At 45.1% G+C, this 19,539-nt stretch overlaps 1 protein-coding gene across 1 annotated transcript in view; it reads left to right on the top strand.

Moving 5' to 3' along the window:
* Window positions 1–19,539, top strand: part of AFF3 (ALF transcription elongation factor 3) — a 531,321-nt gene that overhangs the window by 492,432 nt on the left and 19,350 nt on the right. Inside the window, 3 exon segments of the mRNA XM_027767542.1 lie at window positions 1,647–1,768; window positions 11,938–12,001; window positions 15,907–16,043. Of these exon segments, the coding sequence (XP_027623343.1) occupies window positions 1,647–1,768; window positions 11,938–12,001; window positions 15,907–16,043 (323 nt within the window).

The following is a 19,539-nucleotide window of genomic DNA, read 5'->3' as shown; positions in this document are numbered from 1 at the left end:
CCATGCAGGGTCTTTCACCATGATTCAACTCTGCCATTGTAGCAGAAAAGTAGCTGTGGACAAGGTATAAACCAATAGGCATGAGTGGTTTCCAATGAAATTTTATTTACAAAAAGGGCTGGGTTTGACCCTCAAGTCATAGGCAGTCAATCCTTGATATAAGATCTCCAAAAGGCAAATAGCCATACAGGAAAGGTAGAGAACACTACAGACAGAGGAAGGAGCATGCGCAAAGGTCCTGAGGGAGAACTGAAAACTGGCCCACGAGTCTGAGTGCAGAGGGCAGATGAGAGAGGGCCTGAGAGACAGACTCACGGGCTATCAAGGCCACTTGACTGATATTGCTCCCTTTATCAAACAGGGGGTGAGCATCGCTGAAGGCTTTGAAGCACAGTTTTCAAAATTTAACATCTGCTTTTCCTGGTCGCATATAGTAATGGAATCTCACCTTAAAGTGTTACACATAAAATCGGCCCAAATTTAAGGAAGCATTTGTATCCAGTACATTTTAATAATTTCAGAGGAATTCATTTTCACTTCCTGACCACGGACAGCTCTGCAGCCCATGAGTTTAGCACACAGTAGGTGCTGTGTACATGTTTGTATCTCCAGGGAAAGCGGTATTTTCATTTTTTCACAGATTACTGTGTTCCTTTTTAAAATGCAGTTTAAATCTTTCTAGTGATTCCCTTAGGCTTTCTCTGTTCTTCACAAACAACTAAGGAGAACCAGCTAATTGGTGAATGACTTCTCTTTTGGCAAAGGACCGTTAGAGCTAAGTGGTTCTGAAAGATTAATTCCTGGGCCAGCACCTGAGAACTTGATAGAAATGTGGATATTCAGACCCTGCCTTCAACCTGCTGAATCAGAAATGCTCAGGGTCGACTTCATTCCGTTTCAGCAAGTGACCAGCTAATTCTGAGGCACACTCACCTTGGCCAGCCCCTGGTCTAGCCAGCTGGGAAGAGCAGGGCACTGAGGCCTGGCAGCTGGGAAGAGCAGGGCACTGAGGCCTGGCATCCGGGCCTTCTCTCACAGCGGCCATTTGAGTTTCATTGAGCCTCAGTTTCTAGGTCTCATTTAGCCTCAGCTTGGGGTAATAAGACTTCCTTGAGCCAGCCTATATCTTAGTGCTTAAGAGAACCAGATTCCACATGGCTGGTGCAGTTCAGATTCTGGCAACTTGCTGAACACTCCAGGTGTGTGCACATGTGTGCCCAAAATCGGGATGAGTGGAGAAATAGAAAAGAATTGCAGTATAGCCACACTCCATCGAGGGGGTACTTGCGCTCTCTGACTCTCTTTCTCTCTCTCTCATGTGTGCACATACCTTCTAGCAATAAAAATACAGAGTTCCCTTTTTATATGGTTGTGATAAAGACATTTTACAACATATATAAAAGCCCTCAGCTAAAGGCCTAGATAGAACACATGTATTTTTTTAATTGAAACAAAATCACCATCGATTCTATTAGGTCATTGGAAAAATCATGACACATTTTTGCATAGAAAAATGTCATGGCTTTTCCAATGACCTAGTAATATAGGACACAAGAATAGTCTCTAGAATGGAAGATATTATTCTGTTTAATGGGTTGCACTTTCAGCCAGGTGTCTCAAAAAGTCATGTGTTGTTTGTTGTTTAGAAAGCCGCTCACAACAACTCTGAAAATGTTCTCCACAAGTCACGGCCACAAACAGAGCCGTGGTCTCCAGGCTCCAACGGCCACAGGGAATGCAAGAGGCAGAAGCTTGTCTTCGATGACATGTAAGTTTGGACTCTCAGTATGGTGTGGGGCAAGATGAAGTGAAGCTCATGGGTAGAAGGGTCACATGTGTCTCATTTGCACATTTTCTCTCAAGAGACTTGGTCATTTGAATGTTCCTATCACAGGGAATTGGAGGGGCCGGATGGTGGCATAGCAGTAACACAATACTCTTCGAGGCTGACCCACGTGGGAAGGCTCCAGATTTGCATCTGGAGACCTTCCTGAGTCTATTGGCTGCACACATACCCCTGATCGGGGTCTAGCAAAAACTAGATCATGGTATAAAGACCCTGTTGGCTCTGTCTGCCTCTGTCCCTCTCAAGGTCATGGAAGAAAGGTAGGGAAAAAAAAAAAACCTTTAAAAAGAGAGGGTAGACTGGAACATTAACTTTGAATGCACCGCTAAGTCCTGGTGGGCGTTTAGAGCAGACGGGACAACCAGTATTAACAGAGTCAGTGGCCAGGATGTCAAAATGCCAAGACGAAGAGTCCTAATCGTCTAAGCACCTGTGTTGTGGGCTAGCGATGAGCTTGTGCTGCCAGAACAACGAGCATTTTTGTTTTCGTAAATTATAATAGGCAAAGAATAACAGTGATTTACTCCTGAAAGCCTTTTTCCTCCAAAATGCTATATTCTTTATAACAGTAGAAATGATTCTTATACTGGAAAAAATATCCTGTCATCCTTCACCCAATTCCAGCACTGAAACCCAAGGATAACTTCCATTCCTGGCATCAATTTAAAAGGAAGGGAAACAAGAGAAGAAGATGAATAAAAATAGCATCCTAAAATGCTCTCGAGAGGCTGAAAGTGACAAATGATAACATGTTGCCAAAAATTATTTAGGCTTTTACAGGGGAAAAAAAAAAGTAGGTGTAAAGGAAGGTCAAGCCTGGAAGACAGAAGATAGGTTTCAAGAGTTCAGCCTGAATCCTGTTTTCAACCTTAGTTGTCCAGCAATCATTGAATCGTGTCTGTGTGCGTCAGGAAAAATTAAGATCTGGAGAGCAGCAGTGAGCTGCCCTCTGATGACTCATGGTCCAGTTGAGACAGACTACCAACCACTAACTCCAGTGAAAATCAGAAAATGTGCTGACAATCTCGGGGTCCCAGCTTCCTGATCAGGGAAACAACAGCAGTAGTGACAGCTATGCCTGCCTCGTAGGGCTCTCCTGAGACCCAGTGGATGACATCTCCTAAGGTGTATCATCTGGAAACGATCATCCATCTAATAACAGAAAATAGCTGGCACTGGAAGACTTCTGAAATAAAGGTTTCTTCAGCTCATGGTTTGGAGGTGTAAGGTCCAGGGACCACATCTGGTAGTCGCTGCAGGGTCCCTGAGATGTCACATCCCAAGGGCAAGAGCAGAACTGAGCGTATCCATGAGTGTCTGCCTCCTTCCCTCTCCTTATAAGCCCACCATCGTTCAATCACAGCCACCCACCCCGATAACCTTCATCCTAATTTCCTTCCACCTTTCAGTACCATAATTGGATGATGTTTTCACCCTCTTGATCTCACCACAACCAACCTCAACACATGAATTTTGGAGGCACACAAACACATGAGCACTGTCCGTCATCTTCCTCCATCCCCTTCCCTATCCCTGACCTGCACCCAGAGTAAGGTGACAGACAAGGTCTGCGCCTTCGTCTCCGTAAACTTCCCTGAGAAATGAGAATACTAAGTTATACTCTTCAAGGATTACTTGGACTTTAATGAGCTAAGTAGGGCACAGAATTTGGGGCTTGAAAGCCAAATTCATATTTCTTTTTTCTTGTTGTTTTGCTAATGAACACATTTGAAGATAATTGGGCTTAGGGGAGTTTAAGAGTGGCCCAGGTGGGCCCATTTTTTTCTCCTCTTTGGTGGCTGCTGCAGCTGCGCCCTCCAGCCCCATGGCTCTCCTGGCCCTCACCACCTTCCCTTGCCCTCTTATTCTCCCTGGCCTTGCTAAGCAGCCAGGCAGCTGGTAATTAATCCCCAGGGAGGGCTGTAATGGGAGTACAATCTGTTGGTCAACTGCATTCATAATTAAGGTTTGGCCGTATAAATTGTTCAGGTGAACTTCACCCACTTATGAAAACAGGAGATGAGAATCATAGGGTATTATTATTATTATTATTATTAGGAGATTTTTTAGTATAGGGAGCATGTGCACGCTAGACAGAGAGACTAAAAACAAAAAGTCATCCCCGGTTGGGGATGACCACACTGCAATTCCTCCTCCTCCATTCTCTTAGGATCTTGAGCACACATGCACACATGCCTGGCATGGGTTTTTAAGTTGCTCGGTCCAGGACTCAAACCACAGTCAACTAATGTGGGAGTCCAGCAACGTAATCATTATTTCCATCTGCTGGGTCCTGAGAATCATTCTTTTATTTATTTTTTTTTCAGAAAGGTTTTTGCTATAGGGCGCGTGTGCTCACCAGACAGAGAGAGAGAGACATAGAGACAGAAAGCGAGAAATCACCCCCCCAGGGGGGATGGTCACGCCACAATTCCTTCTCCTCCATTCTCCTCTCGGGATCTTGGGCACGCACGCACACGCACCCGGCGTGAGTTTTAAGCCACCGGGTCCGGGACGTGAACTACGGTTGACTACGTGGGAGTCCAGCAACATAGCCATTACGCTAACTGCTGGTTCCCCCTGAGAATCATTCTTACAGACAATGTGGAAATAAATTTGCTTTCCAAAGTCACACCTGATGACTTACCACTGGAGGTCCTCAAAACACCACACACTTCCAGTGAATGGTTTTAAGAACATGATAGATAGAAAAGTACACACATAAATGGAAACAAAACGGCAAGGAACTTCCTAATGTATAGACCGCAAAGACAAGTCTGGAACAGTAACAACTAAATGGTTGTATTGCAATCTGTGGTTTCTTGAACTAGTCACAAGAGGAAATGTTTCTCAATCTGCTAAGCCAAGGCTAACATCATTTTGTCACCCTCTGAAGCAACAAAGAAGTGGTTATCACTTGTTCTTCTGATGAACAGTATGTGTAAGTAGTTTTCTAGCTGACAGAACAGAAGTGTTTCTTCTCTTTTGGAAAAAGATAGAGTAGAAGTATTTAAAAAAAAAAAAAAAAACACTTGTACATAGCCATCACATGGAAAGATAGATGCCACGTTCCCAATTGCCATGCGTCCCAAGTGATTCAAAATTTGTGACAGGAAAATAAACATGCAGCCCCAACAGCCACTCAACCATTAAGCTATGAAAACGATGAGAAGATTCTTCAGGCTGGAAAAGCAAGTATAGGCATTGTCTCTTCCTTTAAATGGTAAAAATAAGCTACCCCCCAAGAGATCAGAGTCACCTAAAATTGTGTCAGTTGTCTCCCAAGTGTAACTGCTATTTTCTGAGCTCTTACGGAGCGCCAAGCGCAGGAGCAAGAGCTCAGATGTCTGATGAACTCTCAGTTCTTTGAGGGAGAGGAAGGCACGTGGGTGGCCTCCCAGGAAGCTTCTCTGAAACAGTAGGACTCCCCCCTTCTCATTCCTTTCCCCATCTGCTGCCTCTTCTTCTCCCCTTCCCTGTAACCCTTCCTCTCTTCCTCCACACCCCCACCTCCTCTCCCTCCCTCTTCCCCAGCTGCAACCTCATGGCAGAGGAAGGCCTCAGTCCTGCCACACTCCTGAACCTCTCTTCATAGAGAATGTCGCAAGCAGTGAAATGACCAGAGAGGCCACCAGTGGAAGCAAAGAAAGGACTAGATAGTTAGCACCACAGTCATTTAGAGTCGATGGAAATCCAGTTATAGTGATCCAAAAAGTGACAGATGCCGTGCTGTCATTTCCTTTTTAAAGGCACATCATTTAGCTTTTTTTTAAAAAAGTAAACTCATCTTTTTGTATTATAAATACTCGTGAATGGTTGAATAAACATGCAGTTCAGACAACAGCTGAATCCAGTGCGCTCTTGTTAACAAGTGTGGCATGAGCCCAGCCGAATTATAAATAACATTTCCAGGCGGGGAGTGTGTGGATTTGGTTCTTCTTTTTTTCCATGAATATGAAGAATCTGCACACAGGTAAACAAATTCATGGGTTTCTAAGCCCCTTTTCCCACCTAGTTACCCACAGGCACCAATTTGTGCCTTGGGGATGCAGACGGACCTGAAGGGCATAACACATTTAAAATGTGACCTGAGTTGATGTGTCCTTCCTAAGTGCAGGCTCAGGTTGATGGCGGTGTGACTGCACGTCCTCCCCTGATGTATAGCAAAGCCCAACACTCGCCTCACGACACCCACCACACACCACCACAGTATTAAGGTGACACTGGTGTGAGTGCCAAACTTAAAAAAAAATACTAATAAAATAAAAACAAAAACTGTAAGAATTTATGTCAGTGAGTGACAGCACTTGGTTCTACTCAAAGCCCAGAAACTGATCTTCCTAGTGTGAAGCCAGGGGCTGTAAATTGCTTAGCGGTGTAATTAGTGACAGGGGAGTTCTTGGCCAGGGAAAATGGAGAGAGAGCCGTGTGGTGAAGACCTCGCTACAGAAGTCTTGCACAAAAAAAAAAAAAAAAAAAAGTAAACTCATCTTTTTGTATCATAAATACTCAGTGGCGAAACACCTGGCTGGAAAATCAGGCCCCGACTTCCCGCCAGGCACGGTCCAGGTTGTGAAGCCAGGAGACCCCAGTGCCAGAGCTGCCTGCTGCTCCCTGAGGGATGAGCTGTCTCTGCCCACGTTACCCACGGAAGAGTCGGTCATAATCAGCACATTCAGCCAAACCACCACCGCATGTCCCATCTGTCCCCATGGCACCAGTGACAGGAGCTGAGCTCCCTAAACCTCCTTCCCATCACCGAGAAAGGACTCCCTAGGCCACCTAGCCAAAGGCCATGGCACATGAAATGTGGCTGGGAGGAAGGAAGAGGGACTTGACATTTGTAATGTAATTATGCACAACAGTCTCAGAGCTAAAAGGGTTTTCATTTTATGGAGGATGGGAAGATTCCCTTTGTGAAAGGTCAGAACCGCGCAGCATGTTTGAGTCAAAGGACGCCAATTGAAATCCTCGAATAGGTGATGTGAAGCCAGGCGGGTGCTCTGCCATCCCTCACCACTCAGCCCACCCCCACCCCTGACCTCCCTTGCCCTCGACCCCGGCTTGCCATGCAGGGCTTTCATCCGGCTGCTTCTATACTGGACCCCTTTTCTGTTTTCCTGATAAAACTTGAATAAGCCTTTCTTGTTCTTCATATGCAAGTTTTTTCATTATAAAATCCCTATCCCAAGGCCAGGTCCCTATTTTATTCTAACTGAAACAAAAAGAAAGAATTAGGGGGAAAAAATAATAATTAGGCTTTGGGTGGGGTAAACAAAGACAGTCGCCTCTCTGGATTGAAATCTGGACTCCACGATCATTTTGAGGAATTTGTTAAATTAATTTAAGTGTCAAACCCCGAGAAGGATGACCATTTTCCAGTTTGACAGAAAGTTGCTTTCGACGGAATACCAAACCCTGGCTGGCTCGTTTCCCTGTGCACCCCGTGCTCCCTCTGTGCACGGCCGGGGAGAGCGCACGTGTGGGAGCATTTGGCCTGAATGGTCACTTGTGCTAGAAGCCAGGCTCCAGAGACTCTGGGCCTCAGCCAACATCCAGCTTGCGGAAACAAAAGCTGCCTTGGAATCCTTGCTGCATAAACTGGGCTACCTGCTTCCATCAGGGAGAACTCAGGGAGCCAGCGCCAGCACCCAGAGCCCCTGATTCTGAAGTGCCCTCATCAATAGTGATCATTTCTCAGTGCATTAAAAATAATTACTTAACTTCTTAGAGCTTTCCCTTTTGGGAGAAAATGCCTCCAAGCTTGGGACACCTGTGGGGCTTTATCAGATGACAAGCTGACATATCGGCTATTGGATGCTAAGTTCATTTGCTATGTGGTTGCCTATGTTTGATGTGGATTCAACTTCCCTGACAAAATCATCCAGATTTCTGCCATGCCGAGGAATCCGTTTGTTCAAACACATTGCACTCCCGTCCCTGCCAGTTTTCACAAAGCAGGCTGGCTCTGTGGAAGGGGCGGCATTTCAGAGGTAGGAATTACAGAAAGGAGCCTGCCAGCCTCTCCCTGGGAGCCCATTCAGCTCTATCTCAGCCACAAAGGAGAACAAAAAGCCAGGTTGCTTTAATATTCCCGTGCCAGAAGAAATATTGGGGTAGCTCAGACCTCGTAGCTGCTCAGAACCAAGGCATGTGTTTGTAGGTGGGGGTGGTGGGAGGGTGTGCAGAAGAAAAGAAATATTCTATTTGGATCAAGCACTTGATTGCTTTCCTTGCAAAGAGCTCTTAAAACAAAGATATGTGTGGCTACGCTCTGGCTTTTCCATCACGCAAGCTCCATTTCTGAAAAGCCCAAGATAGTTACATTTATAATGTATAATTGATCTCTTATTAGGGTTGTTCCTATATCATTGTAAAATACCATCACTTTGAGAAACAATGGGAAGAATTTTAATACCTAAGTGAAAACCAAAAACTGTAGGGTTTCCATGTTTAAAAAAAAATAGGTTAGGCGAAAAATCTGTTCCAACACTGAGATAATTCAAGGCTATTTTAGCAACTTTGCTGTATTATGTTCTGTAACTGCTACAATGGTGACAGCAATTTCACTTTTCCCATGGACTCATGTATTGCTGTCGGAAGTGATGCCTTCCTGACAGCCTGTGTCTGCCGCAGAGCTGGACAATCTGGGTGACATTCTGTGGGTGCCATTGCCTTTCTAATTATCTGATCTAGAAGCATGGCACTAGAAATCATCCAAGAGGCAACGAGTCACTCATAGGGCATTCAGTGGCTTGATGTAGTGAACCCTCTCTTACATGCATGAGAACGCTAACACACGTGTGGTAAATGGCCTCCAGATGGTCACCTGTCTTTCAGTGGCTTTACTGCTATGGCTGCTGTTACACAGGCAGAAAATTAGGTGTGTTGCTTATCCACGGGCACTATTGTGAGTTTGTGATTCAGCCTCAAGTTAGGTTTAAAGGATACATTTATATACTGCAAATAAAAACAATGGGAGTTGGGGGCCAATCTGTGCTGTGATGGTTAAAGGAAATGGATTCCACATGGCCAACTCTGTCCAGCAAATGCATGTACTTTCTGACAGATTGAATACGTGTACTCACACACACACACACACACACACTCACACACATATACACAAAAGAACTTGTATTAAGAATCAGGAGTCGGGACCAGCAGTTGGCGTAATGGCTATGTCGCTGGACTCCCATGCAGTGGACCGCGGTTCGCGTCCCAGACCCGGTGGCTTAAAACTCACACCGGGCGTGTGTGTGTGCGTGCCCAAGATCCCAAGAGGAGAATGGAGGAGAAGGGATTGCGGCGTGACCATTCCCCCTGGGGGGTGTTTTCTCACTTTCTGTCTCTATGTCTCTCTGTCTGTCTGGCGAGCGCACACGCCCTATAGCGAAAACCTCTGCAAAAAAAAAAAAAAAAAAGAATCAGGAGTCACTGCCTCCCATAACTGTGAAGGCTGGTGAAAACTAAGATGCCGTAGTTTATTACCAAGAGAATCCTTTCAGAAAAATGAAATGGACTTGAAATGACAATCTGGTCATGGCAAAGTCTACAAAACAAGGCAAGAAAAAAAAATGGCCAAGCTTACATACTAGAGTACAGAGCAGATAATGATGTAGAGAATTTCAAGTTGCTATGGAGATGCTGTCTGGCTCATTGGCTGCAATCTTGCACCCATCAGAAGGCACCAAGCTTTCTCTAAGCTCAGAACAAATTTAGAGCCATTCAAGGGGGATCTGTTTGCCTTCTACTATGTGCCCAAGACTATAGGTCGGGCAAGATCAAAGAGACCTACAGCTTGGTCCCAGCTGAAAATGCACCAGTGACAAAGTTGTACTCACACAGTGACTGTAGCCTGATACAGCTCAGAAGGTAATTACTTACCCAGAAGTGTAGTGCAAACAAGTGCTAGGTGGCGTAGGGAAGGACAGGGTGACCACGGACCACAGTTACTGGGAAGGAATGTCTACAAGGGAGCATTCATAGTATTTGGTCACAGGAAGAGAAATAAATGAAGACACCTGAGCACCTCTCCTGGATGCCCAGAGTCCAGAACACATCTGAAGCTCAGGGGTCAGATGCAGGCTTGCGCTGGAGGTGGGATTTAGTCTTCCGTGTTGAGCGTGAAGCAGTGGACAAACAAGAGACAATGCAGAGGGTTTTAGGGTAGGGGAGCTACTCCGTACGACGCTGTCAAGGTAGATTCATGGAAGTACACCCTAGTCCAAGCCATAGGATGCTCACCCAGCGTGAGCCCTAACGTGCACTGTGGACTCGGGGTGTTTGCCATTGCAGTGCCAGTTCACGACTGTAACTGCTGTGGTTTGGGAGGATGACAGTGGGGGAGGCTGAGTGTGAAGCCGAACGCACGCGAGAACTCTCTGCACTTTCTATTCAATATTGCTATGACCCTAAACTACCTCAAAGTCAAGTTTACTAAAAGACATGAACAAACCAGTACAACCACAAAAATAACTACCAGAATTGTAACAAAAAAGCAAATTGGTAGTCAGAATGTGGACAGGTTAACGTGTGGCAAAGAAGGAAAAACCATTCAATAAAGGCAATGAAAAAGCCATTCAGGTGAGGAAGGGTAGACAGCTAGGGGATGAGCCGGGAAAAGCAACAGTAGACGAACAGGCCCTTCCTGGGAAGATCTCAGGCCTCAGCCATGGGTGGAAGACCCCACCCCACCCCTGCCCTGAGGGAAACAGAAGGTTTCAGGTCTGAGTGGGAGGAAGAATGGTGAAGGGGTGACAGGGCAAAGATGGGGCGTCTAATAATGCATGCTGTGGAAATTCTGCAGCTCTGGTCCTCATTCCTTTGTGGGAGAAGTTAAGTCGTCCCAGCATGTCACCATAGTAGTGACAATATCTTATGGTGAAGTCAGGGACAGAAAACGCAGTCCTTGTCTTGCTTCAGTGACTGATTTTTGACCTGAAACTAATTATTTGCTCTGATTCCAGTTGGTTTATTTGTTTGAGTGATTGATTAAAATGCAGTGTCATTGTCACATCATGGATCATTTTCTTGACCTCTTTGGATTAAGGGATGCCCTGACTACCTAACATTACAGTAAGATAAAAGACCCAGCAGAATCCGAAATAAGGCCATTCAAAATAAACATGTCAGGATAGGATAAATAGCCCACGATTAATATTACCCCTTACATCCCATCTCCCATTCAGGGGGGCCTGGCTTGGGTTTGATACTCATGAATAGGTCAAGTTTATTGATTCCATAAAGGCCATAATACAGAGAAGTTTATGCTGATGGCACCTGAACGATGTAGAGTTTGTTGTTTTTTGAATCTATCACACTGAGTACTTAAAGGCACTGTCTGATGAGTAGCTTTGGTATTGCGTGGGGTCATTATGCGCACGCAGATCAGTCTCTGGATGAATGACCTTCGTCTCCCAGCAGAGTCCGCCCGGCCAGGGTTATTGCTTTAATAATGCATATGTCTGCTGCTAATGTTTACCAGCCGGCTAATCAGAACTCCAGAGAATACATGCCATGTTTGCACTGTTACAAGGTAGACATCATATTACGATTAACTTTATTACAACTGGAATGTAATCAGCGAGCACTAGCTCTTTTCATTTTTCACAGCAAGGCTTTAAAATAATTAAATGTGTATACATACAACTCTTGGTACCATTTATGCCTGCCACTGATTTTCACAGCAAGGATGCATGTACTTACCCATATATAGCCGCAGTTACGATGAGCTGTACCGACGGTTTTACCAGTGAAAAGGGGTTGTTTGGTGTAAACATTGTGTGAAATAAGATATTTCACTTGTTTTCTCAACCATACAATAAAAAACCTGATTTACCAACTGGGCACTGGAGGAACAATGAGAAAGTAACTGTAAATGTTGACTGTTGATATATTTGGAGTGCATTTTGAATTGCTAACGTAAGAGAAAATAATCCCGTGGTATCTTACACGTTTGCAGATGAAAAAAAAATTCTGTGTTAAACAGAGTCTTTTCATTGTTTTTTTAAATCTGAATGAAAGGAAAGAGTATTTTTCTAAAGATCTTATACTTACGCATAATGACATTTAATATCATTCTCTCTTTGCAGGCCTCGCAGTGCAGATTATTTTATGCAAGAAGCTAAACGGATGAAGCATAAAGCCGATGCAATGGTGAGACCTTTTTCTTTGCAGATACGGTCTTCAAATGTTGTTTGCACCGCAGCCTCCTCATTGGGGCAATATAGCTGGGGTAATTATAAACTCTATTACAAGGATGGCTGGGTCTGTTAAATAGAGAAATGTTTATATAATCAAGTGTTCATAGCCCAATAAATTATGACTTCAACCAATAATGTCTGGCTGGGAGAAAGCCCCGGATAAATGAATATTTCCATTTAGTCCTAAGGTCTGAGTAGTAACCAGAGGCAGTGCAGTCAGTGGGTGGTAGTATTATTTTTTTCCTTTAAAAAAAAGAAATGTAGATTTGCATTTCTTTCTCTTGTGATCTTGACCAACACTTAGCTTGGTCCCAGCATCAAATCCTTTTTCAAAAAGCCTCGTGTTCTTCATGTGTGTCTGCCAAAATGAATGCGTCCTCTGAAACTACAACACAGAAGCTATTGGGTTGTTGGAAAAGTCACAACATATTTTTTTCATGTTTTTCTGTGCAAAAATGTGTCATGCCTTCCCCAACAACCCAGTATTATCTGCACATAATATACTAAAACCACTGTGGTCTGATGTTTTCCATGGATAACTTTTCTTGTTCAGATTACATCTTGCTTGGGAAACTTGACACTTTCGGGCAAGAAGATCTCTTTTTACAAGGGATCATATGTCTGTTTCATCTTAAGTCTCCTCCTAAGGGACTTACTTCTTCCTTCCTAGTAATTGTCTTTCTCTCCAGTGTTCCTAACTGAGGTTACTCAGGGTGCTGGAGATGAGTAAGCCACATTTCAAGTGACTTTTAGAACATTATTCCAGTTTGGAGATGTTTACACCATAACTACCCTTCTCTCAATTGCAGTCATGTCACTCTCGTTACACTGGGGTTTAGGGGAAACAACCACTAAGTATTTTTTGAGGTAAAGAGAAAAGAAAAATGGCCAGCAGCAGTGGTACAACAGTAATGCTAAAGCCATATGGGAAGGTCCCAGGTTCGCATCCTGAGTTCTCCCTGTGCATGCTGGGGATGTGCACATGCCCGTGATCCTGGCTGCTGAAGGCCAAGGGTAGATGACAATATGAAGACCCTCTTGGGGGTGACTGTCTCTCTCTCTCCCTCCCTCCCTCCTTCTCTCTCTGCCTTTCTGTCTCTCTTGCTCTCATGGAAAAAAATACGTAAGCTCTAGAAAACAAAAGAAGAACAGAGGGAAATGGAAGACCCCATTTTTATCCACACAATCTGCAGTCCAATGTAGCGTTCTGATCATCTGAAGAAGCTGACGCATAGTTACTAGAGAAGAGCACCAGATTTTTTTAAGGTTTTTGCCATAGAGTGCATGTGCTCACGAGAGAGAGAGACAAAGAGACAATGAGAGGTAGAGTGAGAAATTGCCCCTCCTCCCCCTGCCAATGGGAATGACCACACCACAATCCCCTCCCCTCCATTCTCACCTCAAGACTGTGGGCGCACATGTGCACACACCTGCCATGATTTTCAAGCCACCAGATCTGTGACTGGAACCGCACTTGGCCATGTAGGATCCCAGCACCTTAACCCCCAAACCACCTGCTGGCCTGAATCTGCCATCCAAGGTTTGCTGGCATTTCTCATTCACCATCACCTTGCCTGGGCCGGCCTTTCCCATTGACTGTTTCCCAGAGAGACCCCCTGCCCCGGCCAGCTGGCCCCCTACCCGCCTCTAAGCACACCGTGCTGATGCCAGCCAGCGACCCTTTGTACCTGAAGGACTTCACATTGACATGCACACTCACACACTCTCATTCTCCAGCACACACCTTCAGGATCCTCCCCAAATCTAGCCAAGTCATAAATCTTTCCTTCCCAGTATCTTCCAGGTTTCCACCCTGAAGCCTTCCCACCCTTCCTGGGCCCCTGTCACTTGCCTCTTGCGCCAACTCATCTGCATCGGTCTCCTTGTTTGGCATTTTGTTGGTTAATGACAGACTGCCTTGCACTCTGAACTACTGCCTGGGTACATTTTCTCTCTCCAAACATATTATATGTTCCTTGGAAGGTGCTTTTGTGTATCAAGTGCACATACCCTAGAATCAAGTGCTTAAGAAAATACTTATTGGATTAAATGACTTCCTCATCTGAAAGTGTTGCCAAGAAATACCGCTTTATAACCCATTTGGTTTATAAGCTGCTTAAAATTTTGACTTGCTAATGAGGGGGAATTTCGCTCTGTATTTGTGTTTTCTAAGGTATCATTACTAATGAATTTTTATTTTTATTTTTGTTTCAGTGAAAAAGCTTAGAGTAGTTTTTGGGGTATGTGTGTCATCCCTTTTCAGCCCTCAGCTAAGATTAAGTGTGGAGTGTATGCGTCATTCTGTTCTTATTGAGGACTGAATCCTTCAAGAACTGGAGAGATTTTAAAATCCTAAGTAAGAATGTGGAATTATCCACAGAGACTAGCAATGTCTGGAAGCAGGAGCTTGATATGCAAGGTTAGATTTATGAGAATTTAAGCATATAAAGCCGACTCATGGTTACCCTTCATGATGTGGGCAAAAGTTGACATCACTCTGGACAACTACAGAGACTCTCTAGAATTCTCTTCATTCTTAAATTTCAGTCTTGTGTCCCATTTTGGCAAAATTGAAATAGCACCTTGAGATTTAGCTCCTTTTCTTACTCCTCTTCACTTTCACCCTTGAGTGAGTTCCTAATTATTAATGAAAGAAAGTCATATGAGAAGGGGCCAGCAGATGGCATGCTGGTTAAGGCGCTGGACTCCCACATGGTTGACTGTGGTTTGAGTCTCAGACATGGCAGCTTGCTGTGTGTGTGTGTGTGTGTGTGTGTGTGTGTGCGTGCACGTGCGCACGTGTGTGTGTCTGTCTGTCTGTCTCTGTCTCTATCTCTGTCTCTGGTGAGTGCAAATTTTAAAAAAATACTAATAAAATTAAATAATTATTTTTTAAAAAAACGTATAAGAAAAGAAAGGCATAGAGAAGTAATGTCACAAATAACACAAAGGGTAATAACCAAGACCCTGAAGCGTCAATGTTGAGGTATACAAATAAAAGCACAAAAACTCTCATCTGGAACCAGGCCTATCAGATTTGATGCATATTTAATGTAGCCTAGAGGGACAAGGAGGGAGGTTGCCAAATCCTTAGGGGTGAGACAGAGAAAAACAGAGGCCCAGACAGTGGTGCAGTACGACCCACGTGGGAAAGGCCCTGGGTTCGCATCCCAGGTCCTCCCTGAGCACTCCAGGCGCACACACGCGTGCCTGTGGTCTGGGCAGCCGAGACTGGGTGTATTGCAGCAGGAGATCCTGTTGGGGGCACCTGTCTCTGTCTGTCTCTCTCAGAAACAAATAACAAAACTTCAAAGAGACAGAAAATTAGGGCAGCCCTGACGTTCTGAGCTCCGTTGATTGGCAGTCGTTACACAGATTTGGTGCAATTCTGTTGTAACTATTCACTTACCTACCCTACCCCAAAGCAGTAGCACTTTGAGAAAATAACTAGAGAAGGAAGTGTCCTATTTCTTAGCTCCAGTCACAAGATTTTGGAGCTCACAAATCAGGTTTCTCAAAGTGTGTAAACTATTAAAAAAAAAAAAATCACTGTTGGGACCAGCAGTTAGCATAATGGCTATGTCGCTGGACTCCAATGTAGTCGACCGTGGTTCGAGTCCCGGACCAGGTAGCTTAAAACTCACGCCAGGCGCGTGTGCGTGCGTGCCCAAGATCCCAAGAGGAGAATGGAGAAGGGATTGTGGCATGGCCATCCCCCCTGGGGGGTGATTTCTCGCTTTCTATCTCTCTGTCTCTCTGTCTGTCTGGTGAGCGCACGTGCCGTATAGCAAAAACCTCTAAAAAAAAAAAAAAAAACCACTGTTAAAGAAGACACCACATTGACTCTCTCTTGATCAGGTGGAGAAGTTTGGGAAGGCTTTGAACTATGCAGAAGCAGCCTTGTCGTTCATTGAGTGTGGAAATGCAATGGAACAAGGCCCCATGGAATCCAAATCGCCCTATACGATGTATTCAGAAACGGTCGAGCTCATAAGGTAGGCACCGTGTCTGCTTGTTTGAGGGGTGGGGGAGGGAGCTGAGGAATGTATGTACCACAGAGACAGAAAAGAATGTCGTCAGCAGTCACAGGGCAGTGATCGGCACCTGGAAATAAGACTATGGGTTTTTGATACAAGCACAGTAAGTGGGTGTGAATACCAGATACAGTGTCAGTGTGTGTGGAAGAGGAGGGCCTGAGGAAGGACAGTTAGAAGGAAAATACAGAGGCAAAGCAGTAATGGGACAAAGAAATGTGGTATTATCTGTTGAAGATATTTTATAATTTTATCAACTAGACTAGGGAGAAATGTTCACATACTGAAATATTTGCTTTGTAAGCTAAACATGTGATTGAATGTATACAAGAAAATGAAATAAAAATATATATATAAGACTATGAACCTTCAAAGGCACCTCAGCCTATGGGGCCTTTTCCCCTCTGAGAGAGAGGCCAGGCACTGTCCCCGCTGGCTGCTGAGAGGAAGCGGGGACTCCGTGGGCTGTGACATGCCCGCATCAGCTAGGAAGTGGCAGCTTTTGAACTCATTTCACCTCTGCACTGCCTTTAAAAAAAATTATTTTAATCTGATTCAAGTTAGTATGATCTAAATCGTACATCAGGGGATGACTTAGGAGCATTTGATCAAAAGAAGATCCAGGGTGTCTTAGAGAAGGAGGCCCCATCTTCTAATGCTCTGTCCCAGAGGGTGCTCATGCTAGTCTAACACCTGGATGTGGGTCCAGCTATGGTGGCACAAGCCGCTAGGACTGTGTGCTCTGCAGGCTGGAACCACACAAGGGAGCCAAGTTCAATGCCTGGCCCAACCTAAAGGCAGGGCATGGCAGTATGCACCTGTAATCCTCACAACCCAAGGAAGCATAGCCGGGAATATCAAGAGCTAGTGACTGCCCTGGGCAACACAGCAAGACCTTACCTAAGGATGAGCTGGGGAAGGCGGCACACACGTAGTCCAGCCTGGAGGCTGCGGCAGGGAGGGTCACAGCACACAAGACCCCATCTTTAAAATGGAATAAAATAGTGGCCAGTAGGTGGCATAATAGTTGAGGCACTAGACTCCCGCATGGCTGACCACAGTTCGAGTCTCAGACCCCGTGGCTTGAAAAACCATGCTAGGCACATGTGCATGCATGCCCAACATCCCAGGAAGAGAATGGAGGAGAGGAGATTGCAGTGTGGCCACCGCCCCCCACCAGGAGATGACATAGACTGGATTGATGGACGGAGAGACAGACAGACAGATAGATGGCTAGATAGAGGTTCAAGCACAGTAACAGGAGACCTAACAGTTGTATCATTGAAGTTCCAGAAGGAGGGGAAAGGAGGGTGGGACTAGAAGAATATTTGAAGAGGTAATGACTGAAACTTGCCAAATGTGGACACGCACACGTGGTCCAGCCTGGAGGCTGCGGCAGGGAGGGTCACAGCACACAAGACCCCATCTTTAAAATGGAATAAAATAGTGGCCAGTAGGTGGCATAATAGTTGAGGCACTAGACTCCCGCATGGCTGACCACAGTTCGAGTCTCAGACCCCGTGGCTTGAAAAACCATGCTAGGCACATGTGCATGCATGCCCAACATCCCAGGAAGAGAATGGAGGAGAGGAGATTGCAGTGTGGCCACCGCCCCCCACCAGGAGATGACATAGACTGGATTGATGGACGGAGAGACAGACAGACAGATAGATGGCTAGATAGAGGTTCAAGCACAGTAACAGGAGACCTAACAGTTGTATCATTGAAGTTCCAGAAGGAGGGGAAAGGAGGGTGGGACTAGAAGAATATTTGAAGAGGTAATGACTGAAACTTGCCAAATGTGGACAAAGAAACCTACAGATTTAAGAAGCTAAGGAAAACTCAAATAGGATAAACCCAAGCAAATAAATGGCAAAAACACAGCATAATATTATTTTCAAAAACTAAAAACAAAAGAATAGTCTCAAAAGCAGCCAGAGATAAATGACACATTACCTGCAAGGGACCAACAGACTTCCCATCTGAAGCCACAGCTGCCAGAATGGAGTGTCATGACGTTTTTCAAGTGCTGAAAGAACTATCAAGTTGTAAATTCTGTTTTTAATAAAACTATTCTGTGGGGATAAAGGGAAATAAAGCTATTTCCAGTCTAAAGAAAACAAAGTATTTGTTTTGTTGGCTAATGGAAGCTGCTCAAACAGAAAGAAATGACTAAAGAAGGCATCTTGGCACATTGAAAAGGAGGAAAGAACTATAAATACATTCAACAAGTCGTTCCTCATGCGTTCTGTAAATCACGTATGATGATAGAAGCAGAAGTTATACCTCCTTCCGGTACTTCGGGCAATGTTTAAAGGTGGAGAAAGGGCCCGGCCGTGGAGGCACAAGTGGTCAGGCGCCACTGAGCAATGCCAGAGCCATGTGGAAAGGCCCAAGGTTCCAATTCTGGGTCGGCCTGAATAAGCCAGGTGTGCCATGATCCTGGCTGTCTGGAAGGCTGGAGGGAGGATTATGGTGAGTCAAAACCCTGTTGTGGGTCCCTGACTCTCTCCCTCTCTCCCTCTTTCTCCCCCTGTGCCATTAATAAAGTAATTTTTTTTTTTTTAGAGATTTTTTTTCTGTAGAGTGTGTGTACTTGCCAGAGAGACAGGGAGAAAGCGAGGGGCATGTCCCCAGGGGGCATGGCTACACTGCAATCCCTTCTTCTCCATTCTCCTTTTGGGATTTTGGGTACACACACACACACACACACACACACACACACACACAGAGAGAGAGCATGAGTCTTAAGCCTCCACGTCCAGGACTCAAACCATGGTCAGCCATGTGGGAGTCCAGCAACATAACCGTTACACCATCTGCTGGTCCCAATGAAGTAATTTTTTAAATGGGGAAGGTAAAGGCACCTAAATGGAAGTCAGGCTTCTACACTTCACTCAAAGTGAGTACAGTTGTAGCTTAATGGACTGCAGTGTCAGAAGCCATGTGGCTCTTGTGGGTTCAGATCCCTGAGTTAGCCTGAAAATATGCTGGGCACTCGGAGGTGCCCAAGAACCAGACAGGCTGGGGAAAGGAGATCTCTGCATGGTGAGACCCTATGGAGGACGTTCCTCTGTCTCTCTAGCACACTCTGTTATAAAAGTGATGAAATGTTGATACCAGTAACTCATGATGAGTCGTATTATGTCTATTATAATGTTCAGGGTGACCACTATGAAAACTGTGGCTGTGGGACCAACAGTTAACATAATGGCTATGTCACTGGACTCCCATGTAGTCGACCGCAGTTCGTGTCCCAGACCCGGTGGCTTAAAACTCAAGCTGGGCGCATGTGTGTGCATGCCCAAGATCCCGAGAGGAGAATGGAGGAGAAGGGATTGTGGCATGGCCATCCCTTCTGGGGGGTGATCTCTCACTTTCTGTCTCTCTGCCTCTTTCTGTCTGGCTAGCAAGCGCATGCACCCTATAGCAAAAACCTCTCAAAAAATAAAAAAAA

Source organism: Tupaia chinensis, unplaced genomic scaffold (genome assembly GCF_000334495.1).
Source record: "Tupaia chinensis unplaced genomic scaffold, TupChi_1.0 Scaffold144276_1, whole genome shotgun sequence".
Taxonomy (NCBI): domain Eukaryota; kingdom Metazoa; phylum Chordata; class Mammalia; order Scandentia; family Tupaiidae; genus Tupaia; species Tupaia belangeri.
Note: the sequence above shows the minus strand (reverse complement) of the source record. Positions and strands in the feature narration are given on the sequence as shown.